The 21,822-nt window shown below is 40.2% G+C and overlaps 1 protein-coding gene across 1 annotated transcript in view; it reads right to left on the reverse strand.

The window, feature by feature from the left end:
* Positions 1-21,090, reverse strand: part of LOC130179051 (contactin-associated protein-like 4) — a 107,304-nt gene extending 86,214 nt beyond the window's left edge. The window contains 1 exon segment of the mRNA XM_056391765.1: positions 20,883-21,090. Within this exon segment, the coding sequence (XP_056247740.1) occupies positions 20,883-20,973 (91 nt within the window). The 5' untranslated portion in view covers positions 20,974-21,090.
* Positions 21,091-21,822: the final 732 nt, after the last annotated feature.

Here is a 21,822-nt window from a genome sequence, read left to right on the forward strand (position 1 = left end):
AACTGTAGCTGTACTTCATGCAGTTCTGTTAAGCTGAATCGTTGAGATAAAGCGCAGTTTACAGCTATAAGTGATTAAATAATAGTAAACAAGTTGTTTCTACAGAAAAAAGTACAGAAAATGAGACTGGGTCATGTGCTTTGAATGTAGGCAGGTTGCATGGACGAAGAAAGCTCTTATAACTTTATAGCCCACAGCGAATGAAGAGGATCACAGTTAGTAAGTAAATAAGTGTGACTTTAGTTTGATCTTTCCTGACCACCAACCTCTTGTAGGTGTGCAAACATGAACCTCAGTATCAAAGTCAGAACTGTCAAGAAGAAATGGTGCGAGTTCAGCATCAAACTTCATTCCTTTACTCACCAAGAGCTGTCTCCAGAGGTTGAGAGCAACCCACTTCTCCTTTTTTTCTGAAATTAGCATGCTAACCAGCTAGCCCTGGCCTGGTTGGCCTGTCTTGTCACTTTACGATACTGAGTCACTGTAGCCTCCAGTCTCCCCTGAAGAAGTAGCTGCTCAGAGTACATACATATTATAACCTCTTGTCTTGTAAACGTAACAATGGCTGAAATTCTTGCCAAGACTGGTAAGTAAACAGCTGCTGATGCTGACACTGGCTATGTAGCAATAGCAAAACAGCTAATCATTACCTATCTTACATGAAATCTGTCAAAGTTCAAGACTGAATAGAAAGCAAAAATATCACAACAAATATTGATTTGTCATTATTGTAACCCTGGTCATTTAAAATAAGCAGCTATTATTTTGTGTTTTCTCTATGATTTTAAGAACTACCTCTGCTGTACAGCTTCAATACTTAAAGCTCCACTTCCTCCTCTTCTCTGACAGCCCTCTGCTCAACAGACACAAAACAGTCTGTTTGTCTGACAGCTACCCAACTGAGAAGCTCAGCCCCTTACACTTCAGAAGCTAACAACAACAAGAATATTTGTTCCACGTCTGACTGTCAAATACAGTCCTGTATAATTTTGATGGCCTTCAAGCATTATCCATCTCCAAAAGAAAAAATACATAATTATGTACAGCAATATCTATACATGCACAAATACAGCCCACACACATATCCATAAAAACTGCATCCTAATGCATACAGTACTCTGCATAACGCCAATGTACCGCTGCCTTTGAAAGGAGAGAACAATCATCCTTCTCACTGAGGCTCATCACACTGAGCAGTGATGTGGGTGGCCGAGTGGGAGACAGACATCAACCAAATGAAGTGATCACAATAGCGACGAGCCACATCACGGCAGCATTTAAAATCTCTTCATCTTTAAACTGCCAGGTTTTACTCACATAAACACAGAGAGAGTTGAAACAAGCTGCTGAGAATCAAGACTTTCACCAGAGCCCAGTTCAAAGACTGCTGAAGCCCAAAAAACATTCACTGTGAAGCGTAATGCAAGAAATTATGCAGATTTTAGAGGGAATGCTGCGGGCTACATCACTCGTACTAATGGCTTCAGGAGAAGATATGTATAATAAAATATCTACTTATCCACCAGCTGCACCAAGTAAATAATTTGAATATATTTGCCTGTAAATGTCTCTTAATAAAGAACAACAGACGAACAGGTCTCCATGGGAAAAAAAACGTTCAGCAGAAAATATAATTTTGTTCTGTCAATAAGATAAAATACAAGGCACAAGGATATTCACATCATCCAAGCACCTCTGCAAATCTAATTTATTTCAAAAATGAAAGACTGAATTGGACATGGGGGATTCATAAAACTCCAAACTCTGCATTGCACCAGTGCAAACTGTTTTTATGCAAATTGTAACAGCCAGAACAACATCGTGTACCTTCTGTCCTTTTATAGGGACTGGGGGCAATCCGCTGCTCAAATGAATTTTCAGAGCAGTGAGAGTTGAGTGATATATTAATGCAATACCTATATGGTGGTATAAGACTGGATATAGTCTGGGACTTGGGGTATCACACCACCATACAGCATCAGTCTGGTCTTCTCTTGGTCTTTCACACCTGACCTCTTTGGTTTTAGCTCAAACAATTTGGCTGTTTAGTTCAGTTTGTTTTGGCTGGTGTTGAAGCTGTCATTCAAACTCTGGTGTGAACCAACTGCACCTACACCTCCTGAACAGTTGGGTCTCAGTCCTTTTCCAAGAAAACTCTGTTTGTGAGGTGAAAGCAAATCAGACCAACCACAGGATTCTTTGACAACGTAGTGTAATTTTTAGCAGGAATTTAAAAGCAAAACTAATTAAACCAATCTGCTGACACATAAGTTAAATGTATGTACAGTGTGTGTATGTTGTATATAAATATACATGTATATCATTTGCTCAACATTTATTTCAAAGAAGAGAGAAGCTGGGGTCACCATGAACAAAGTGGAATGTCTTCTACAGCACAAATGTGAAAGTCTGCGTTCTGAAAAGAAACTAAACCCGTGGTAAAAAAGTACATATTTAGAAGTGTTTATATTATATCTTTATTATACAATTATACATATTTTCTGCTGTGCCCGTCCACAGTAGTGCACCACTCAGCTTCTGTGCCAGTATTCCTGCCTGCTTTTCCAAAATGGGAGCAAGCTGACACAGAACTACTGCAGGTAATACACTGAATATGGATAAGTACTTCATACATCATTTTAATTACAAAACATTAACCCTCAAATCTTCACAAGAGGATGCTGTATTGTGAATACACTTCATCATACCTCATCTATTAAAACACTTTTCAGATGTCTCACTCACAAATCTATAAACCAAACAGCTGTCGACTTTGTGGTCGGCTAGAGAGCCGGACATGAACAAGAGATCGATCTGGGAAATATTGTTAAAGTGAAGGGAAACATGTCCTGTCACCAGAGGCCAGCTGCAGCCTCTGGAACAGCCAAACTATGAAGATCACACTCCCAACCAAAGATGGCCAGACAGCCCCTTTACACCTTCACTATAACAGCTGGTCTATGGAGACCAGAAAACCTCTCCGTGCCGGCACTGCAATAACACACACACGTTTTGTATCAGCTCCAAAGAGAGAAATTGGATAGCGTGACCAAAGGCACTCTCTCTTTCCATGTGTGTGTGCAGCCTCTTCACACTTTCACTAAACCACAACAGGAGCCGCCGTTGCAGCATCTACTTAGTTTTACTTTACAGCCATCCTCCCTCAGGAGACATTAGAAGATAAGTGCTCTTTAAAAAACTTCTCTGCAGCGAATTTGATGTTCTCCATCTTCCTCTCACACACTCACAGCTCAGTTTTCCTGAGGCTGGAAACACAAAGGCTAAAATTTCTTTAACTAACCAAGAGAAGAGTTTCTATCCTTCACCAAAGTTGTTGAGACGAGTGTTAACATAGAACTTTTGGCCTGAACTATTGAACCTTCAAAGAGCAGAGGAATTGGGGGGAAGCTGGGGATAAAATCTGGACAGTCCCCAATTAGTGCACTGCTCAGACATGGAGGATGTGGTGGTGAATATCTCCTGTCACAGCTTGTTGGTCACATCTTCCTCTGAACAGATATGATAGTGAGAAATCTGGTGGAACAGAAACTTTAGTTCAAGAACTTTTTCCAATTTGAAAATGTTGAATAGAAAAACAATAGGCCTATATAGGAAAAACAGAGAGGATCACAACCTTTACACTTGATAACACATAAAACTGAGAAACTATCTTCTTCACAGCAAAGAGACACACGGCTCCCTCCTCAGAAAGATGCTGGTTGTAAGGATTGTGCTGGTTTGAGAGCAGAGGATTGTAGGTAGCATTGTTCCGGACCAGTATTACACACATTTGTTCTCTGCCTGCCTTAAATTTAATCTTTGGCTGAAGCTTGAAGTGTTTTTTATCTTTGTGGTGATAACGCACTTCACTGAAATTCAATTTTTTGCTGTTTGGTTGCTGGGGTTATAATTTATCACACTGCTGTGATATGACCGGTCAAGACCTGAAAACCTCTGGGAGTTACACACTGCTCTACAAGAACCAATGACAGACCGCTCTGAAGAAAGCAGTGACATGAGTTCAGATATGAGCTGGGTAACACTTTACATTACAGCTTGAAAATAACTAGGTGATAATGGAGTAATATAATTTATTATTATTTTAGTAAAAATGACAATATTTTGCTAAAAGCAGATACATAGAAATACAAAGACAAAGGCCTAATAATGGGTGAACATGTGATGAAATAATCAAGAATTGAGTTTGTAAAAGACTCTTTTCCATCACACAGGATTGAAAACATTAGCAGACAATTGATGAGAGCAAGCAACAACACAAGAAACTCAACATTACTCCCATTATTACCCTGCAACTGATTAGCTTATTATAGTTTAGAGAATATCACCCTGATATAATTTGGTTATTAAGAGCAGTGTAGCCTTTTGTTACTCCATTACTACCATGGCGTTAATGACAGTGTAAATGAAATGATGATGTTGCTTCCAATTATTGCCCACATTTTGTCCAATCAAACCATGATATTACCAATGTCTTCTGATTATATATTTTACCTGGCCACTAGATCTGTAATTACGCTACATTGTGCATTTTTTATCCTGATATCACATGATATTATTCAATTAATTCTTCTTTATTACAGAGCTGTAATGCAAAGTGCTGTTCTACTATAACCACCACAGTGATCCAAACTACAGTATCCATAACTACTTTTTCACTTTACTCGCAGGGATGATCTTTACTTCAGTCATGCATGTACACTTCACACACATATGTAGCTGATTTATAGGTTAAGATATTTCCATTTGCAATGAAATTCACTGGACCATTGCAATGTAAGTGGGTAACTTTCACGAGTGAGTCAAACTAAGCTTGTCTAAACCAGTCTGAGGCCAAAAATCCAGGGGCTTTGGGAAATGATATTGTACAGTATGATGCAGTCTTTGTGTTCAAATCCTCAGTATGCCAGAAAAACTAAGAAATGAGCACCAAGTTCTTTAAACTGGAGCTCTGTCCATCATAGTTGTTTGAGGTAGCACTGGCACTGACACTGACAAAAAAGACGACGGATCCAACCAGTGCTGTTCTCTAAACTTTCACTTTTTTGGGCAGACATTAGCATTTACCAGTGCAGTCTTGCAGAAACCCAGTACTCTTGGGGCTCTGCAAAACTGAGGGCTGAACATGAACACACTCACACTTCCCTAAAAGCCTGCGGGGGTGAAATTGTAGAGGCAGTTGAGAATGTCACAGCAGGGGAAACTATTAGCTTGACACCCTTTCTTATCATCCTTCTTTTTCTCCTCTTCCTTATTCCTCCTCTCACCCTAATCCTCATCTTCTTCTTGTCTATCTTCAGGCTTTTACTCTTTTCCCCACCTTGTTTCCCACATCTCTCTCTCTCTATCTCTCTCCGCTCATTTCTGTCCCGGTCTACTTTCCTCACTTTCTTTCAAACCTCGCTGTCATCCTCCTTCACTGCCTTCTGCTGAAAAGCAGATGGTGGTCCGTGCACACTTACAAAAAGTCAGTGAGGGATAAAATGGGAAAGGAAGTTGAAAATGTCACTGCAGTCGTGAGAAGCACAGTGGAGATACTACTACAAGACAGCCTACAGACGCCTGACCCCCGAGTTTATCCCTTCATACTTTATATTCCTCTTGCTATCCTTGTTTCCCTTTCTGTCCACCTTCCTTCTCCTCCTCCTCTGTTTCACCTCAAAGCTCTCTGACATAGCTTTATCTTGTGTTGAAATTCAGCCTTACCCTTCTGTCTTTAATGGCCACTGACTCAGCTCTGTCCTCCTCTCTGATACAAACTGACCAGCGCTGCTTCCTCTCATCAGCAGTCGCTGCAGAGCTGTGGTCACCAGGTTCATACGAAATACACAACAGAGAGAATATTAAAGTGTGATCAACATCTATGTCAATGTGTAAAGAGGACAACTTAGAGCCTGGGCTATGGTGTATGAAGTGATAGAGATGCACTGGTTTATTCACTGAAGACTGGTATTAACATGGGGAACAGGGAGCACGGTGGAAAGCAGATCATGAGGTGTAGTATGGAATATGAGGTTCTACTCTGACAGGGTAAACCTTTTCCAAGAATGTTTTCATTGATGCTAAATTACTGATGACACCAAGGATGTGAAAGACACTTCATAATAACTCATTGATGCAAAATCTATGACATAGATCTTAAAAGTGGGAGGCGTTCCTGGTTCCGCAAGTAAAATTTCTCCCACAGACAGAGTTACATGACTCTCAGCTGGGCTGCTCTTATGGCTTGGATTGGTATGAAACTCTCCCAGTTGACTCATCAGAACAAAAGATTGACCAGTGTGTCAAAGTCAGAGGTACAAGCCTATAACTTCAAGCAAGGAATTAACTACAACTAAAAGATGCACTGAGGCAAAAAACATCCAATGACAGCCCTTAAATTTCTGTTACGAGTGCCAAGTTACACAGGCTAATGGTGGAAAAAAGCTTAAGATAACTGTGTAAAGAAAATGGATCTGCAGCTTGACCTCTGGGACCATTTTGGACTAATTCAGTGACAATGACTATGTTTTGCTCAAAAATTTGACAACAAAATGTTCTGAATTCACTACAGCTCTTATTTTGTGCCTCTGACAAACAGGAAACAAAGTGAGAGAGAGCAAGAGAGTGAAAGAAATGAATAAAACTATCTGTCCATCCAACCATTAGCTACACCACTTATCCTTTGAGGGTTGCGGGGAGGGGCTGGTGTCTAGTGCTACTATACAGACCACACTTCTACAAATCCACAACATTATCTTACTTACCACAAGAGTTCTACTAAATTTACTGAGAAAATTCAAGGTCTCCAGAGGACGAATTCTAATGATTTTGATGACTCAGGTTCCTTCTTGTGCCACCATCAGGCCAAAATTTCTATTTTCACAAAGGAAATAATACAAACACAGATGCACCCAGCTGAATCGAAACTTGCCATGATTTAAAGTCACCAGGAACATCTTTTAAATCACACATCCCGATTTTGCTGAGGTTTTCTTTTTTCTTTTCATTTCACTCTTTTTAGTTCTTTTTCTTTTATTTCATGTTACATTACAGTAATTGGGTTCATCTACTCTCAAACTCTCTTGGTTTTATTATATTATGATAAAGTCTGATTTGCAGACTTGTACACACAAAATATGGGAAACTAATGACCAGGTTTTCATAAATTCATAAAAATTAATTGACATGAACATTGCTGAACATATTCATGCTCCCTATACACTGCATGCACAATTTTTAGGCATATTGTATTTCTGAGGATTAATTTTATTGTTGAATAAATAGAGTGCTCTCGGTCAATCCAAAATGTTAATAAACCTCAAATCTGAATATTTCAGACAGTAAAAGTGAGTTTTTGGCTTTCTTAGGAGAATATCCATTTGTGCACAATTATTAGGCAGCTATTAGTTTGCAGAATTATTGTGCAACTAAATGAAAAACGTTTTTCAAAATTTTCCCATCTCACTTGTTTATTTTCATCTGTTAAAGTGAGAATAACAAACAAACAACTCAAAATTTACAAATAAACATTTTTGACATTTCCAAAAAAGAATTCAGTGACCAATATAGCCACCCTTCTTTTCAATAACAGTCATAAGCCTTCCATCCATGGAGTCTGTCAGTTTCTTGAACTGTTGACGATCACTTTTTTGTGCAGCAGCAACCACAGCCTCTCAGACACTGTTCAGAGAGGTGTATTGTCTTCCCTCACTGTAAATCTCCCGTTTAAGAAGGGCCCACAAGTTCTCAACAGGGTTTAGGTCAGGGGAGGAAGGGGGCCATGTCATTATTCTTTCATCTTTAAGGTCTTTGCTGGCTAGCCACACAGTGGAGTATTTGGATGCATGCGATGGAGCATTGTCCTGCATAAAAATCATGGCCTTCTTGAAAGATGCAGACTTTTTCCTGTACCACTGTTTGAAGAAAGTGTCTTCTAAAAACTGGCAGTAGGTTTGGGAGTTGATTTTAAGTCCATCTTCAACCCGAAAAGGTCCAACTAGCTCATCCTTAATAACACCAGCCCATACCAGTACTCCACCTCCACCTTGCTGGTGTCTGATTCGAAGTGGAGCTCTGTGCCCGTTACTGATCCAGCCAGAGGCCCATTCATCTGATCCGTCAAGAGTCACTCTCATCTCATCAGTCCATAAAACCTTTGAAAAATCTGTCTTCAGATATTTCTTGGCTCATTCTTGACGTTTCAACTTATGTGTCTTGTTTAATGGTGGTTGGATTTCAGCCTCTTTACCTTGGCCATGTCTCTGAGCACTGAACACCTTGCACTTGTGGACACTCCAGGCAGGTTGCAGTTCTGGAATATGACAGCACTGAAGGGTAATGGGTTCCTGGTAGCTTCACGTTTGATTCTTCTCAAATCTTTAGCAGTTAATTTGCATCTTCATCAACACGTTTCTTGCAACCTGATTGACTATTTGCAACAAAACATTTGATGGTTCGGTGATCACTCCCCAATATCTTAGTTATTTCAAGAGTGCTGCATCCCTCTGAAAGGCTTTTTACAATTTTTGACCTTTCAGAGTCAGTTAAATCTCTTTTTCGGCCCATTTTGTCTGAGGAAAAGAACCTGTCTAATAATTATGCACACCTAGGGTGTTGATCTCTTTAGGCTATACCCTCCCTCATTACACAAATACACATCACCTGATATGGTTGAATCCAATAAGCATTCAAGTTTATTGAGCATGGAGTTGGAAAATATGCACGTAAGCATACGCGCTTGCCTAATAATTGTGAACACAGTGTATATTACCAATGTTTACCTTTTCTGATTTATGTTAATATATGGTTTGTATTGTTTTGACTATGACTGTATCATTTTTTACAATAACATATTGTGTTTGCTCCAAAGGGAAAGCAGAGACTTCCCTCTGTATGGAGAATCTGTCTAGTACAAATCTAATCTATCCTGTAATAGAGAATGAAAGAGCATGGTGACCTTGGTAACTAATGCAGTTACAGTTGGTAAGTTTAATGTCCTCAGTCTAATGTGAAATTATGACAGTCATAACTACTGTATTAGCTGCTGCAAATAGTGTTGTAAGTGTAAAATCCATTTATTATTTGAGTCCACTGTCTTAATATGATGGAGTATCATGACCTCTGCAGATGAGAGCTGATATTTGAAGTGACAACAAGTCATCTTTGATGACGACAGCTCTTCATGATGAATGGCTTAATTTTTTGGGAACCAGACGTCTTCTGGGGACGGCCTTGAACAAATACAGCAGTCCAGCAGGTCCTAATATCAAATGGATGGACTGCAGTCGTCTGTCAGCTCCTCACTTAACTACCTGTTCCTGGGTTAATAACCTCAGATTCATGGCTGGTGGCTACACGTTGGGTCTGTAACCTTGACTTCATCAGATCCCATTCATGGCTCCACTTTGCCTGCACACATTTCCATAAATGACACTAAAGAAGAAATATGAAAGGGGATTTACCCTCAGCTACTTCCCTTTTTCCTCATCCCGGCTCACACTGATGCTGTCCTCTCATGAATCATAAGGGCCTGGGAGGTTTGCAGGGAGTTTCAACACATATTCACACCAAATGGTAAAGGCCTTTTTGTATCCAGTGCAAACAGCCAACTCACTAAAAGGCAATAAATTCCCATGAGACAGGGCTTTGCCACACCTGAAATAGGCTGCTGAATTTATACCGTCCTCAGCATTTTCTTTACCAGCTTAATCCTGGAAGAGCTGACGGATTCTTCATGAGCTCTGATATTTAATCAAGCACCCTTAATATTCCCCTGGAGCTCCCACAGCTTAAATAACCAACATTGTCTAAAGGCATCCACCAGCCTTCATTGGGTGAGTTATCACACCCCTGATTTTGCCATCCAGCCTCCAGCATCTCAATAATTCACTGTAACTCATATTAAATCCCTCCACAGCCCGCAGCAGCCTAATAATCAAACCGTTCCTTCAACACAGAGCATGTGAATAACAGAACCATGCATATCTCACAGCCTAATTAGCTAAAACACTGGTCACCAAGTTCAAGGATAACAAAATATGATAACCTGTCCATAATGTCTGCCCTTCTAAAGCTTAACCACAGAGCACCTGGGCAGAACCTGTCAGAATATGAAAGAATTTCAACTCCACTACAAATCTGACTCAGAAGAAACTTTTTTAACTTTGACCTTCAGGCAGGAAGGTCTATCGCTCTCTGCAAGGCAGAAAGTAAACTGACAGCAAAGTTTTAATTTTATTAGCCAGACTGGGAATGGGGTGACTCAGAGGAACCAATGAGTCACCATCATTTAAACACCCAGGGATGTGGGCAAAAATGTAAATCAGCATACACACACAGTAGGAGTGTAGTGGTATTATGTGTCATTAGACTAGGATTAAAGTCATTTAGTGTTCTTCAGATTATCTGTCATTAGGGTATGATTATATCACAAACTCCTGTGGCTCTAAATCAGCTCAGAGGGGAGATAAAACCCTCCAGGAAGACTGATGAGACAGAGTGAGAGAGAAAGTACGCTGAAAATGAAACCTTCTGATGGGCCTCAACTATTTGAGAAAATATCAAATGGGAATTTTTCTGATCAGTGTTGCGATTTCTATTTAAATAGCAATTACTTTCTGAGGACTGAACTATGAGCCCCCATTTGTGATTTATCATACTAATGAATGGAGAAATCTCAGTCTTTTTGTCTGTCTGTCCTTCAGTTTTTTTTTACTACTGCTCATACAATCAACTTCAAACTCGGCTTGTGTTTTGCAGAGGACTCCAGGAAGTTTTTTGGATGGGCAGTTTTCAAGACCCAAACCCTCCATTAATAACGATGTCAGAGATAAAAGTTATAAATAACTACTTAAAAATAAAACTAGTGATCCAAGCATTATCACATACACAACATATTGTATGTGTTATAATATTTTTTTTCCAATAAAACCATTTTTGGCCAAGTGTGAATAGGCTTATTAGTGTCACAACTCCTGTAGCGCTGATTCAATTTTCAGTTGTCATCACAGCTGGTGAAATCAACAGTCACCAGCATAAACTGTCACTTGCTACAGCTTGTTAAGACAGTGATCATGATTATGTTTTGTAATTTGAAAACATGATATAAATTCAGCCCTACTTTCTAACTTCTGTGTATAGATGATAACATTTTCTAAACTAAATAAAAAAACATTTAATTTCATCATTAAGAGGTTTGAAGCATTTACAGTACAACATGTGCCATCTTTCCCCTTGATGTGGTGGCTGCTCTCTACCATCCTTTAAATTATTTTTTTTTATGTTATGCCCGTGTCAGTAACAGTAAGAGTAAGGCTCAATACGTGGTGAACTAGAATGACTTACATTAGAGTGAAACTCCGCCAGGGCCAAACAATCCTACACGTCTATTTATTTATTTCCTTTAATCGTTATGCAAGACAGTTGTATGGTTTTATTACCTGTTGTGTGAAATGATGACGTCAGTATTAAAGAATTTATGCAGCACCACTCTCTCTATATCCTAGCCAGTCGATCCAGGACATCTGATGTTTTCAGATGTGTGTTGTCAAATTGATGATGTTTTCTCAATTTGTTTGTGTTTTGTCTGTTAGCATGTGTCTTAAGTTGCAGTGCGTTACGCTCTGAGGGCCCCTGTACAGACGCCAAATTATCAACTAAATAATTGAACAAAACAGATACCAGAGAGAGGCTGATGACAGTTTTCTGTAGCCTAATGCCTGTGGAAAAATGCTGCCGCCTTTGTGTAACAATGATAGCTAAAGAGCAGAGCTAATAATGATAATAATTGGCAGTTTTTTATCACCCAGCTTAAACTACTGCTCTCTTACACTGCAGTCCTGCAATAAATCCTCCTTCATGAAGGTTATAAGGTTATAATGTTCAGGTTTTTCTTGAAAGAGTTTTACAAAGGTGCTGATTCAACTGTGTGATCTTTCCGGAGGATGCAGTCTGTGCTGCTGTTGAACTGTATTGCATTATACAAAGAGGTGCTCATGTTATTTAGCCTACACTCATTGATATAAAGGAGCTTCTGTTTAATTGCTGGTGTTGAGGAGAAATTCATATTTCACTGCTCAGTTTCAGTTGTTGTTTACTACAGTGTCTCTATTAAACAGGAATGAAAAGCATCTCCACTTGATTTAGGTCGGCTGCTCAGATGCTGAATTACTATGAGTGAATAAACACAGTCAAACCTCTTAGGACGTTTTTTTAGTGCCTTCAGTTCACTCTCAATAACAGCTTTAGCCCAACCTTGCCCCTGGCACTGGCAAAGCACTGAAACAAATGAAATGTTGGAGAGAAAAGTTGGTGTGCACAATTATTAAGTGAATGATGTTCTATAGGTGAGCTCTCTGGGGAGTAACTGGCTGAAGGACAACTGATTGGTTTCAGGGAGCAGTGTTTTTTTGGTTATGGCTTTTAAATGGCAGATATCCTTTTGGGTCCAAAAGCTTTCATATCAAGGTGATGAGTTCTTTGGTTCTAATTTGGCTCCCTGTAGCTCCTGGTGACAACACTTCTCAATCATCTGTCCTTTTAATCCAATTTCTCGAATGATGTAAAATGTCACACTATCATCTGAAGAGTTTATTTATCTGCTCGCCTGTCACCTTTGAAGAAGTCCGCATTATTCCTCAGTTTAACTAAGTCTCAGGGTCAAACATTATTTTAACCCTTATTCTTATCTAATCATGCAAGCTGGCTGCAAATGTGACTTCAAAATCATGATGATCTTTTTTCCCTGCACTATCCATCCCTCCTCTTCTTCTCCATCTTAAACCAAAAATCTGGCAACATTCAAACCTAACGACAACTAATATATGAGCTAGACACCACTTTAGCCAACAGCATTTAGTGTTTCTCATATTTGATTCATATATATATATATGTCTTTTTTATTTTTTATTTTTTTTGCTTTTTCCAACTGCAGTGACCCATTTCTCATCTCGTACCAGTTTTCTTGCCTCACAGGGAGAATAATAGTTCCTCCGCTTATTGATCCATCCTGAATCCCCCTTTGTCAATAGCCTTGAGCCTTAAGTTTCTCCACAGTTTTACTGGTGTATCTCAAGTCCTAACATGTGTAATATCGAACTCATTATTTTATTAACAAACTAAATTTGACAGCATGATGTAATGGCTGTAGAAAAATATGTCATTATGAAGATCAATAAACTGAATTAATTGTTTCCTTCATTTTCCCCTGGGTACGATTAGGTTTTTAAAGCTGCATTGCCCAGCACTTGGTCTGATGACTACATGTAATATGAGGAGGTGCTTATAGTGATGAGCTCCTAGAGAATCATCATTCAAATCTTTACTTCCTCTCAGTTCCAGGAGACTTTTTAGGACTCTGGAGTAGGCAGGTATTCTTATTCCCATGGATACCTGGCTGAATGTAAAGGGGATTAATAGAAAATGTTTTGGCAATTGCAAACATAAGCAATTATGGAGAGGTTTTGCTGTAGCATCCCACACTTAAACAGCTAGAGCTTCTCTCAGAAGTTGCTATTTTGCACCAATATTCAACAATCACACTGAGAAAAATTCATCATAGAGGAGGCAGCAGACCAATTTTACACCCAGAGTATCCTCTCTAAAAGCCTTATTGTTATCTGAACAACTGGGAACAGCACGCTGTGACATTATTCTCTCTCTCTCTCTCTCTACCTCTCTACGCTGTTAATTTTTCTTCACTGGAAACTCTTAACTCCATCACAATCACTCCATCCACCGACACACTATATTGTGCACCACAGAAGCAAACCTCCTTTGAAATATCTTGAGAGGCATTCTGGGAAATGAAGTGTATGATTTTAGACTTCACGCTTCAGAGATGTTCTCCTTGAACTTCAATGATGGATTAAATGTAGCAGCAAGAATAAGTCTTCAAACAGGAATTTAAATTGGGAATATGTTGTTTGATCATTTATAGCCTGTACCCAATGAAGCAGTAACAGAGAGACTTTACTGTGTTTAGCAGCGGGTCAGATGTGTCTCTTTTTACTCCAGGCTGCTACATCTTCCCATTACTGATTTTATGGATTTTCTCATTATGTTGATAGAGAAAGTAATCCAGTTGTTTCCCTAGGAACATACTGGCTGCTGCAAATCAGTTGCAATTTCTATGAGAAAAGGTTGAATTGTGTCGATTAGGGTCCTCATAAAGGCAGAAGTACAAATATGCATCATGTAATATTTTGTTCAGTTTCAATTCAAGAAAAGTAAAAACCTTCTATAGCTTGACAAGATACTACTGCCCTCTTAGTCCAAATTCTACTTTGTTGAAATACAAACATCCTTTGAAGAGTACAAAGGAAACACTTAAGGCACAGTTTTCTAACAACCAAACAACAAAAATCCTCAAACCTGACATATTTAGAACGCACCAAATTTATATCTTCAGAAGCAGATGAATTATCCAAAGGGGTAAAAGCAAATTCATCAAAGAATCAGGAGGATTTCTGAAGGCATCTGAAAAAAACCAGCAACAAACAATACAACAAAGCTAATTAAATCCGGTAATGAATACAGAAATAAATCCAAAGTAGCGCAGTGCTCGGAGGAGCAGCAAAATAAATCAGAACAAAACAAGTCATAAGACAATAAAACTTTCTGAGGTCGCTATCAGAGACACTGCAGACCACCAACAGTCTCTAACAGTGACTGCGTCACTGAACCCACAATCTTTACAAAGTCTTCAACAGTCAAGATCTTTCATAAAGCCACATTAACAGTAGATGCAAGAAGAGGGAGAGTAGGAACATCTGTTTTTCTAACAAAAATTTAAGATCATCCTAAACACCCCATCATGTTATTGAACAGCCCAATATCCAAAGTCATTACATTCATGTTGGATAATTCTGCACCTCCACCTAATTCACAGCCTATGCAAACGTTCGATATCAATTCAGGAAGTAGTGTGTCCTTTATGTAACAAGGATGTGAAAAATCACTAATGGACTTATTCAGGGGTTTTGGAGGATCTTCAAAAATTAATATCTGCCTGTACTGACACATGTAGGTCTTTCAGCTGAAAAACTGCTTCTGCAATAATGACTTTTATGTTATTCAGCTGCTACTTTCTCACAGACTTCAAAGTTCCTGAAGCTTTTCATGTTCAGCGGCTGGAAACAACCTGCACCCTCAGCAGACAGACCGAGGTCAGAGCATCAGTTTACAGCAGCAAAACTGAAGGGGTGGAATAGTTCACAAAATCCCTGGTTTGGTTTGTATGACGGTTTTGGGATCACAGTTTTCAGTTCGGTTCAGTATACGATGTTGTTTTTTTTTGCGTTTTTTTTATATTTTTTTAACACTCCAGAAATACCATACATCAGCATAAGATATATAGCCTAATAATCAACCATTTATAGTTTTAAAAAAATCTGTTTGTAGTCATGCAAAAACTGAAAGAATAAGGCAGTTTGATATTAGGTACATCATTGTGATAGTCTTAGATTAAAGCTACGTGAGATTTTGGGTACAGCTAAATGGGGTGGGTCTGCAAAACAGAGCTTTTAGTAATGTAGTGAGCAGTCACAGTTAGGAAACTTTAGTGGCCCTGGAGGTCCATCCATCAGAAGTAAGAGCTACTCTTTGACAATTCCTCGTCGTATCTCTTCATAAAGTTCAGGAATTACCGTGATGCTGAAGTGTCGGTGGCAGGGGAAACTATACCATGGCTCGAGTACTTTAATCAACTGCTGAAATCCCGCATCATCCACCACGGCATAAGGCTGCATATCTTACACATGCCCTGAACCGAACCATACACACATGCCCCGAACTAAGACAAGAAAACCGAACGGGACAGATTTTTTTCATGAACCGTTCTATCCCTACCAGCTTACATTAAAAAGTCTGACCAAACCCTACAAAGGTTTCATGTTTGCAGTTACATGAGCCCTGCTTATTTTTCCTTACAACACACACAGTGATAATAGTAAGTAAAGTAAAGAACCTGTAGTTCAACTGTCCAAATGTCCAACTCAATTCAAATAAAAACTAAAATCCTCTACGGGTTTTCTCAGCAACCATAAACAAAACTCAAAACAGAGTCGATTTAGTCAGCTCACTCTCAAAACAAAAATCCACAAACCCCAAAAAGTCACAATCATAAAGAAATGGGAAAACAGCCACCCAGCTTCCGCAAACTCATGGTAACAGTGTTTAAAACTCTGATGTCGCACCTCCGCCGGCGCTCTACTGTACAACTTAGATGACATTTTGTACAAACATTCATGGTCCACGGAGGATGAAGCCATCTGACCCACCTACCTTTGATCCTCAAACTTTTTCCTTTAGCGCTACCAGCAGGTTGACACTTTTGGCTGTCAATGAAATATCTCACCAACTATTCAAAGGATTGACATGAAATGTGCTACAGATGCCATGACCCTGTAGGATGAAATTTAATAATTTAGCCTGAGGCTAAGGGAGCTTTTAGCCTCAGGCTATGAGCAGTGTGAAAAGTATGTTAGTCTTGTTTTTACCTTCTACAGAATTGCATTCAACAGATTTCTTTTTTGTTTTTTTTAAGGTTCAGAATCTTGGTCAAGGACATTTCAACGAGTGGACAGGAGTGGCTAGGGATTGAACCACCAACACTATGATTAATGGCCAACCTTTTGCTTCACTTGAGCTGCAGCTGCCTAGCCACCCTATTTTAATAAAATGTTACAGCATTTATCTTAAGCCACTTACTATTTTCAATCGACACAAGCAGGAAAATAAACCAGCAAAAGAGAGAAATCTGTATCTATCTGAATTTAAAGAACGTCTCACCTTTTTCCTTTAACGCTGACACTTAAACTAACCTGCAGCACCGATGACTAAACAGCAAATCACTGCTTCTGGCAGTTGAAAGGCACATTTTCATTTACATGTTAGTCATTTGGCTGCCAGTCTGTGAGCTGCTAAACAACTTTAATGTTGTACTACTGGAAGGCGATTGTAATACTGGAAGGCGATTAAATGCACAGTGACTTTATGGCCTGGCGGGTAGCTGTTTCACATACTGACTTCCTTGAATCTCAACACATAAACCCCAGCATTTCACTCCTCCAACTAACAAGTCATCGGAGCACCATCTGTGGCTTTTAAAATATGTATTTCTACTTTGTTGTCATTTTGTACCACCTCCATAATGAACAGTGAACTGTCTCCAGGAGGGGGGATGGAGATGTGAAGCTCAGTCTGAAAACTGCAGCTGGGATCCCTCTACCTCTGCAGCCTTAACTTATTATGCTGCTGTGGTTTATGGTCCGTGCATGATGAGTGTGCCGCTTTGTCAGGCCGGGCGAGAAAAACAGAGATAGACAAATACAGACAGAGAGAGTTGCCAAGACAAGTAAGGCACAGATAACAGAAAACACTGATTACAACTAGAACTGCACCAACTGATATATTGAGCCAATATGAATGTTAAATTAAATATTCAATTTTGATCATTTAGTTTTGTCCACATCTAATATGATGAAAATTTTTCTCTGATCATAACTGCATGAGCATAGACTGAAAAAGGAAAAACCCCTAAATGATTGACACTAAAGGAATCCGGAATAAGTTGATTGCAATGACAGCAATGGTGGTGAAGACAGCAACTCCCATGGTCCCACGCTACTTCACAACGTCACCAAACCCCTGTCTTTTATTGTTGTTTTGATTGAGAGACCCCTGGCAGCAGAAAATGCCATACTGTGCATTTAAAAGGTTAAACAAGAGACCTTTTCGGTGTATGCTTGATGGGTCAACTTCTCCTAAAAACATGGGGGAACAGTTGCATCAGTCTGGATTTCAGTGATCTTTGAAATCTAGAGCTGAAATTATACTGATGCGAAGATACAAATAAATGTCTCTTTAAAGCAACTCAAAGAAGGATGTAATGGGAAATAGTAGGTCTCAGAGGCACACAGAGGAACCGCTCACCTCTAAAGAAGAACGACAGCATCATTTCAGGAAGTGACTGTGTGCTCAAGTGACAAAGCCCTCTAGTGGCTGTAGTAATTATGACGGGAGCCAAGTAGGAAGTCAGGTGACATTGTTATAGAGCGACAAAGTCCACGTGGGGAGGAGGTAGAATGAGTCGAACGTTGGGTCGACAAAACATCAGACTTTAACACAGGGGACAGCTGACCACATGACCATGATCGTAATCAAGTGTGTATTATTGTAACCATGATAAAAATCCATCTCCTTACCTTAACAAAGTAGTCACTGTAATAGTTTTAAAAAAGCACAGACACAAGGTATTATACTGCTGATAGAGGAATCAGATCAGAAAACACTTGAATGTGTTTGACATATTTTGATGTATAATTTGGAGGAAATGCATCATGAGGACCTGTGCATCAAGCAAGCTGACTGAGTATCAAAAACTGAAGTCAAATTGATCTGGCATCAAATGTCTGATCAGATTCATAATCCTGTTCAATTCATCTCTGAGCAAACAGTTCCTGATTCAATAATAAAGTGTTAAAGTGTTATATGTTTTAACATTTGATAACCTTCAAAGAACGGAACAGGCGTTTTCACTTACATTGCCCGATAAGAATTCTCCTCCGGACGGTGTCGGCATGTACAGTCTGTCATTTGGAGCAGTCATAACTAAATTTGCTTCCCATTCGTGTCTATGTGGAAAGCGAGACTTTTGGTCACAAATTACTGTTTATATTCTTCTATAACTGCAAGACAGAAGAATACAAGTAGCAGAGAAGGAGCGAAGCTGCAAACAATCTATTAGCATCCTTTTACAAGATGTTAAATACCAGCAGTTATAAACTGAACAGTTTCACAAAATAGTGCCAAACCCTATCAGATGAAACCAAATACAACCACCTTCAGATGGAAACTATGATACTACTGTGAAAGAAGCAAATGAGCAGCAGGAGAGAGAATACAGATATAAGGATAAAGAAATGTGGACATGAAACAGAGAGAAAGACTGTGGGTAGAGAGGGGAGAAAGGCAAGAGGGAGGACGGTAAACAGGGAAACTGGGGATGAAAGAGTGAGCGACACAGCGGCAGCTCTCTGATTCAAATGCAGGAAGGCACAAATCCAGGTAGAAGAGAAGAAAGAGAAAAAAAGGTATGGAAAGAGATCATCAAAAGAGAAGAGGAAGAAAGACAAATACACAAATGTTTCAGGAGGACAAAGGAGGACGAAAGAAGCTGATGGGGAACAGCAGGAAAAGAGAGGAGCAGAAAGACGAGTCGGGGAGGAGAGGACAGTCAGCAGCAGATCTGAGTCAGAAACAGCAGGAAAGAGGAGAAGCAGCTGGAGGAGAGACACAGCAGGAGGAAAAGAGAAGGAGATTCAGATGTTCTGGTGAAGCTGTAGATATTCTGTCAGAGGAAGGATGAAGAACAGCAATATCTCTCTCTCTCTTGTGGTCTTACTGCTGATTGTAGTGACATTAAACTGCACCAGAAACACCACACATCCAGTTTTCCCCTTTAGTTTCCATTTTAGTAGCTTTAAGGTTGGACAATCATCTTGTTCCACACCATCATATACACAGTGTTCTGTACCCACTTGTCACAGCTGTTAATTTAAGCTCTATGATGTTCACACTGAGTGAAGAATTCAAACCTGAGACTCTGTGCTTTCACCACTCCCTGCAAAATTCCACCTGACATATCTGGTGTCTTTAGAAACTTTTGCTTCAAGAGGTTACAGACAACTTAGGTGGAAGTAAGAAGAGTTGGGCACAGAGGATGCAAAAAGGCAGGCAAACGAAAAGAAAATGGAGACAACCACCAACAGGCTACGAGATCATTGTGTGTTGTGTTGCGGAAGACGATGGAGGACTTTCTGCAATCTGGATCGCACACACACATACGTCATCTCCATTTCTCTCTTCACTTCGTCCTCTTCGATTTCCCTTCCTTTCTCTTGCTCTCCTCCTCTCTCAAGCAGGGGGGTAACAGCAACGCCCCCGCTTCACATTCACACACTGACACACAGCTCCAGAGAAGAACACTGCCAAGCGCAGTTGGCACAGTGTTCAATGGTATTTAGAGGGGAAAAGAGACTGTTTTTCCTTCACATCACACAAGTCACAGAGTCAAACCAGCAACCTCTCAGTCCCAAAACCCATCTCTCCACTTTCCCTCTCTCTCTCTCACACACACCTTCACACTCCAGCTGCTTTCTGGAGTGTGAGACCATTAATGTGGCTCTGTCCCAGGTTGCTCATCATGCTGCTCTGAGCACCCAATTAACCAGAAAACAAAGAGATAACCTTGTTTTATGCACACAGTGGATAAACTGCTTCAGTCAGGCTGGAAAGGTAAAAACACACAGCTGAGACCTTTTACTGCCAACCTTTGGCTCTGTGAATTAGACAACTTCTCTGTGCAGCAGCTAATAATGCTTTTCATTAGGTATTATAGGAAGCCTGAGAATCAATATGAACCCGTTTCAAATGTAGTGACATAAATGACAGATGGATGGACGCTGTGTAAAAGTCGCTCCAAAAAATACGCACAAGACACGTTCGGCTTACACGTTAATACTGTGAGAATAACGACGAAAATCATAGTTATAACTGATCCAGTTATCTCGTATAACACAAATTAAATCATCATTCACATCAAACCGCTTCAAATCTTCTTTTATTTGTCTTTATACAACTGAGCACTGATGCGCAACCGATACGCACTAAATCCCACATTAGAAGAAATCCCTGTAGGTTACTTTGTCCAATTTGACATAACAAGTGAATGAGACAAACAACTAAATATTCCTGCATCCGCATAACACAATCCAGGCAGGGTGACAGAAGCAAGCAAGCTTCCTCTCCGGGTCTGGAGCTGCCCGGACTCGCTGCGTCTCCTCCGCGAAAAGTAAAAAAAGAAGCGCGCACAGCCTGCTCACCTTCTCCGGTTGTCCCGTACGAGCTGGAGAGAACCAGGGCGACCTGAGCGATAATAATCCCAGCGACTCTTGTTTTAGTCCCCAGATCCATGATGAAGCGGCGGGAGGATGCAGAGAAGCCCGGTGGCTGCCGGAGGAGAGAGAGACGGCGGACCTCTCCTCTCCAGCTCCAAGAGAGATCTCCTCAAACCCCACAGACTGGAGGAGGGGGAGGGAGAGGGAGAGGGAGAGAGGGAGAGAGAGAGAGAGAGAGAGGGAGAGAGAGAGACAGAGAGAGATGGGGGGGGGGGCTGTACTACAATGTCACAGCTTCAGTGCGCCTCCTCGTCTCCAGAAAGCTCCCCTTTCTCCTTCAGCCTCTCTCTGAGTCCTTCAGTCTGATGTTGCCTGATAAATACTTACTGATCTCCCTTTACAGCAGGGCAATAAATAAACCGCCAGGCACCGCTGCTAGTCACGGCTGTGTTACACGTGGACGCACACAAAAACATTCTTTCTTTCATCGGTGCATTTCATTGCGCTTTAGAAATGTTGGAAAGGATTTCTGCTGTGCCTGATCATCACAGCTATTTTGGCTCTATGTGATGTGGACAGGAGGAGCTGAGGATGACCCCTGAGCCACAGCCTTAAAAAAAATCTCACATCTCAAAAAGCTCAATGAAATTTCGAGATTTTGTGTTTTAAGTAGTTGTGCAGACTACTTGACACCCTCAGTGTGACATTTACATTCTAGGAAGTCACCTCTCCTGCTAAGATAAACTACACTACTGCCTGCAGCTTCATATTTCATATCACATTCAGATTACAGCAGAACAGCCTTGTGCGATAGGCGTTGGTTCGCTCAGTATTTACCACTCCGACACTGCTGGTGGAAAACACAAGTAGACTGTTTATTTTTTGTCCCGTCTTTCAAGCTGTGGGCAACAGCCACTGGCTGAAC

The sequence above is a fragment of the Seriola aureovittata genome, chromosome 12 (genome assembly GCF_021018895.1).
Source record: "Seriola aureovittata isolate HTS-2021-v1 ecotype China chromosome 12, ASM2101889v1, whole genome shotgun sequence".
Classification (NCBI taxonomy): Eukaryota; Metazoa; Chordata; class Actinopteri; order Carangiformes; family Carangidae; genus Seriola; species Seriola aureovittata.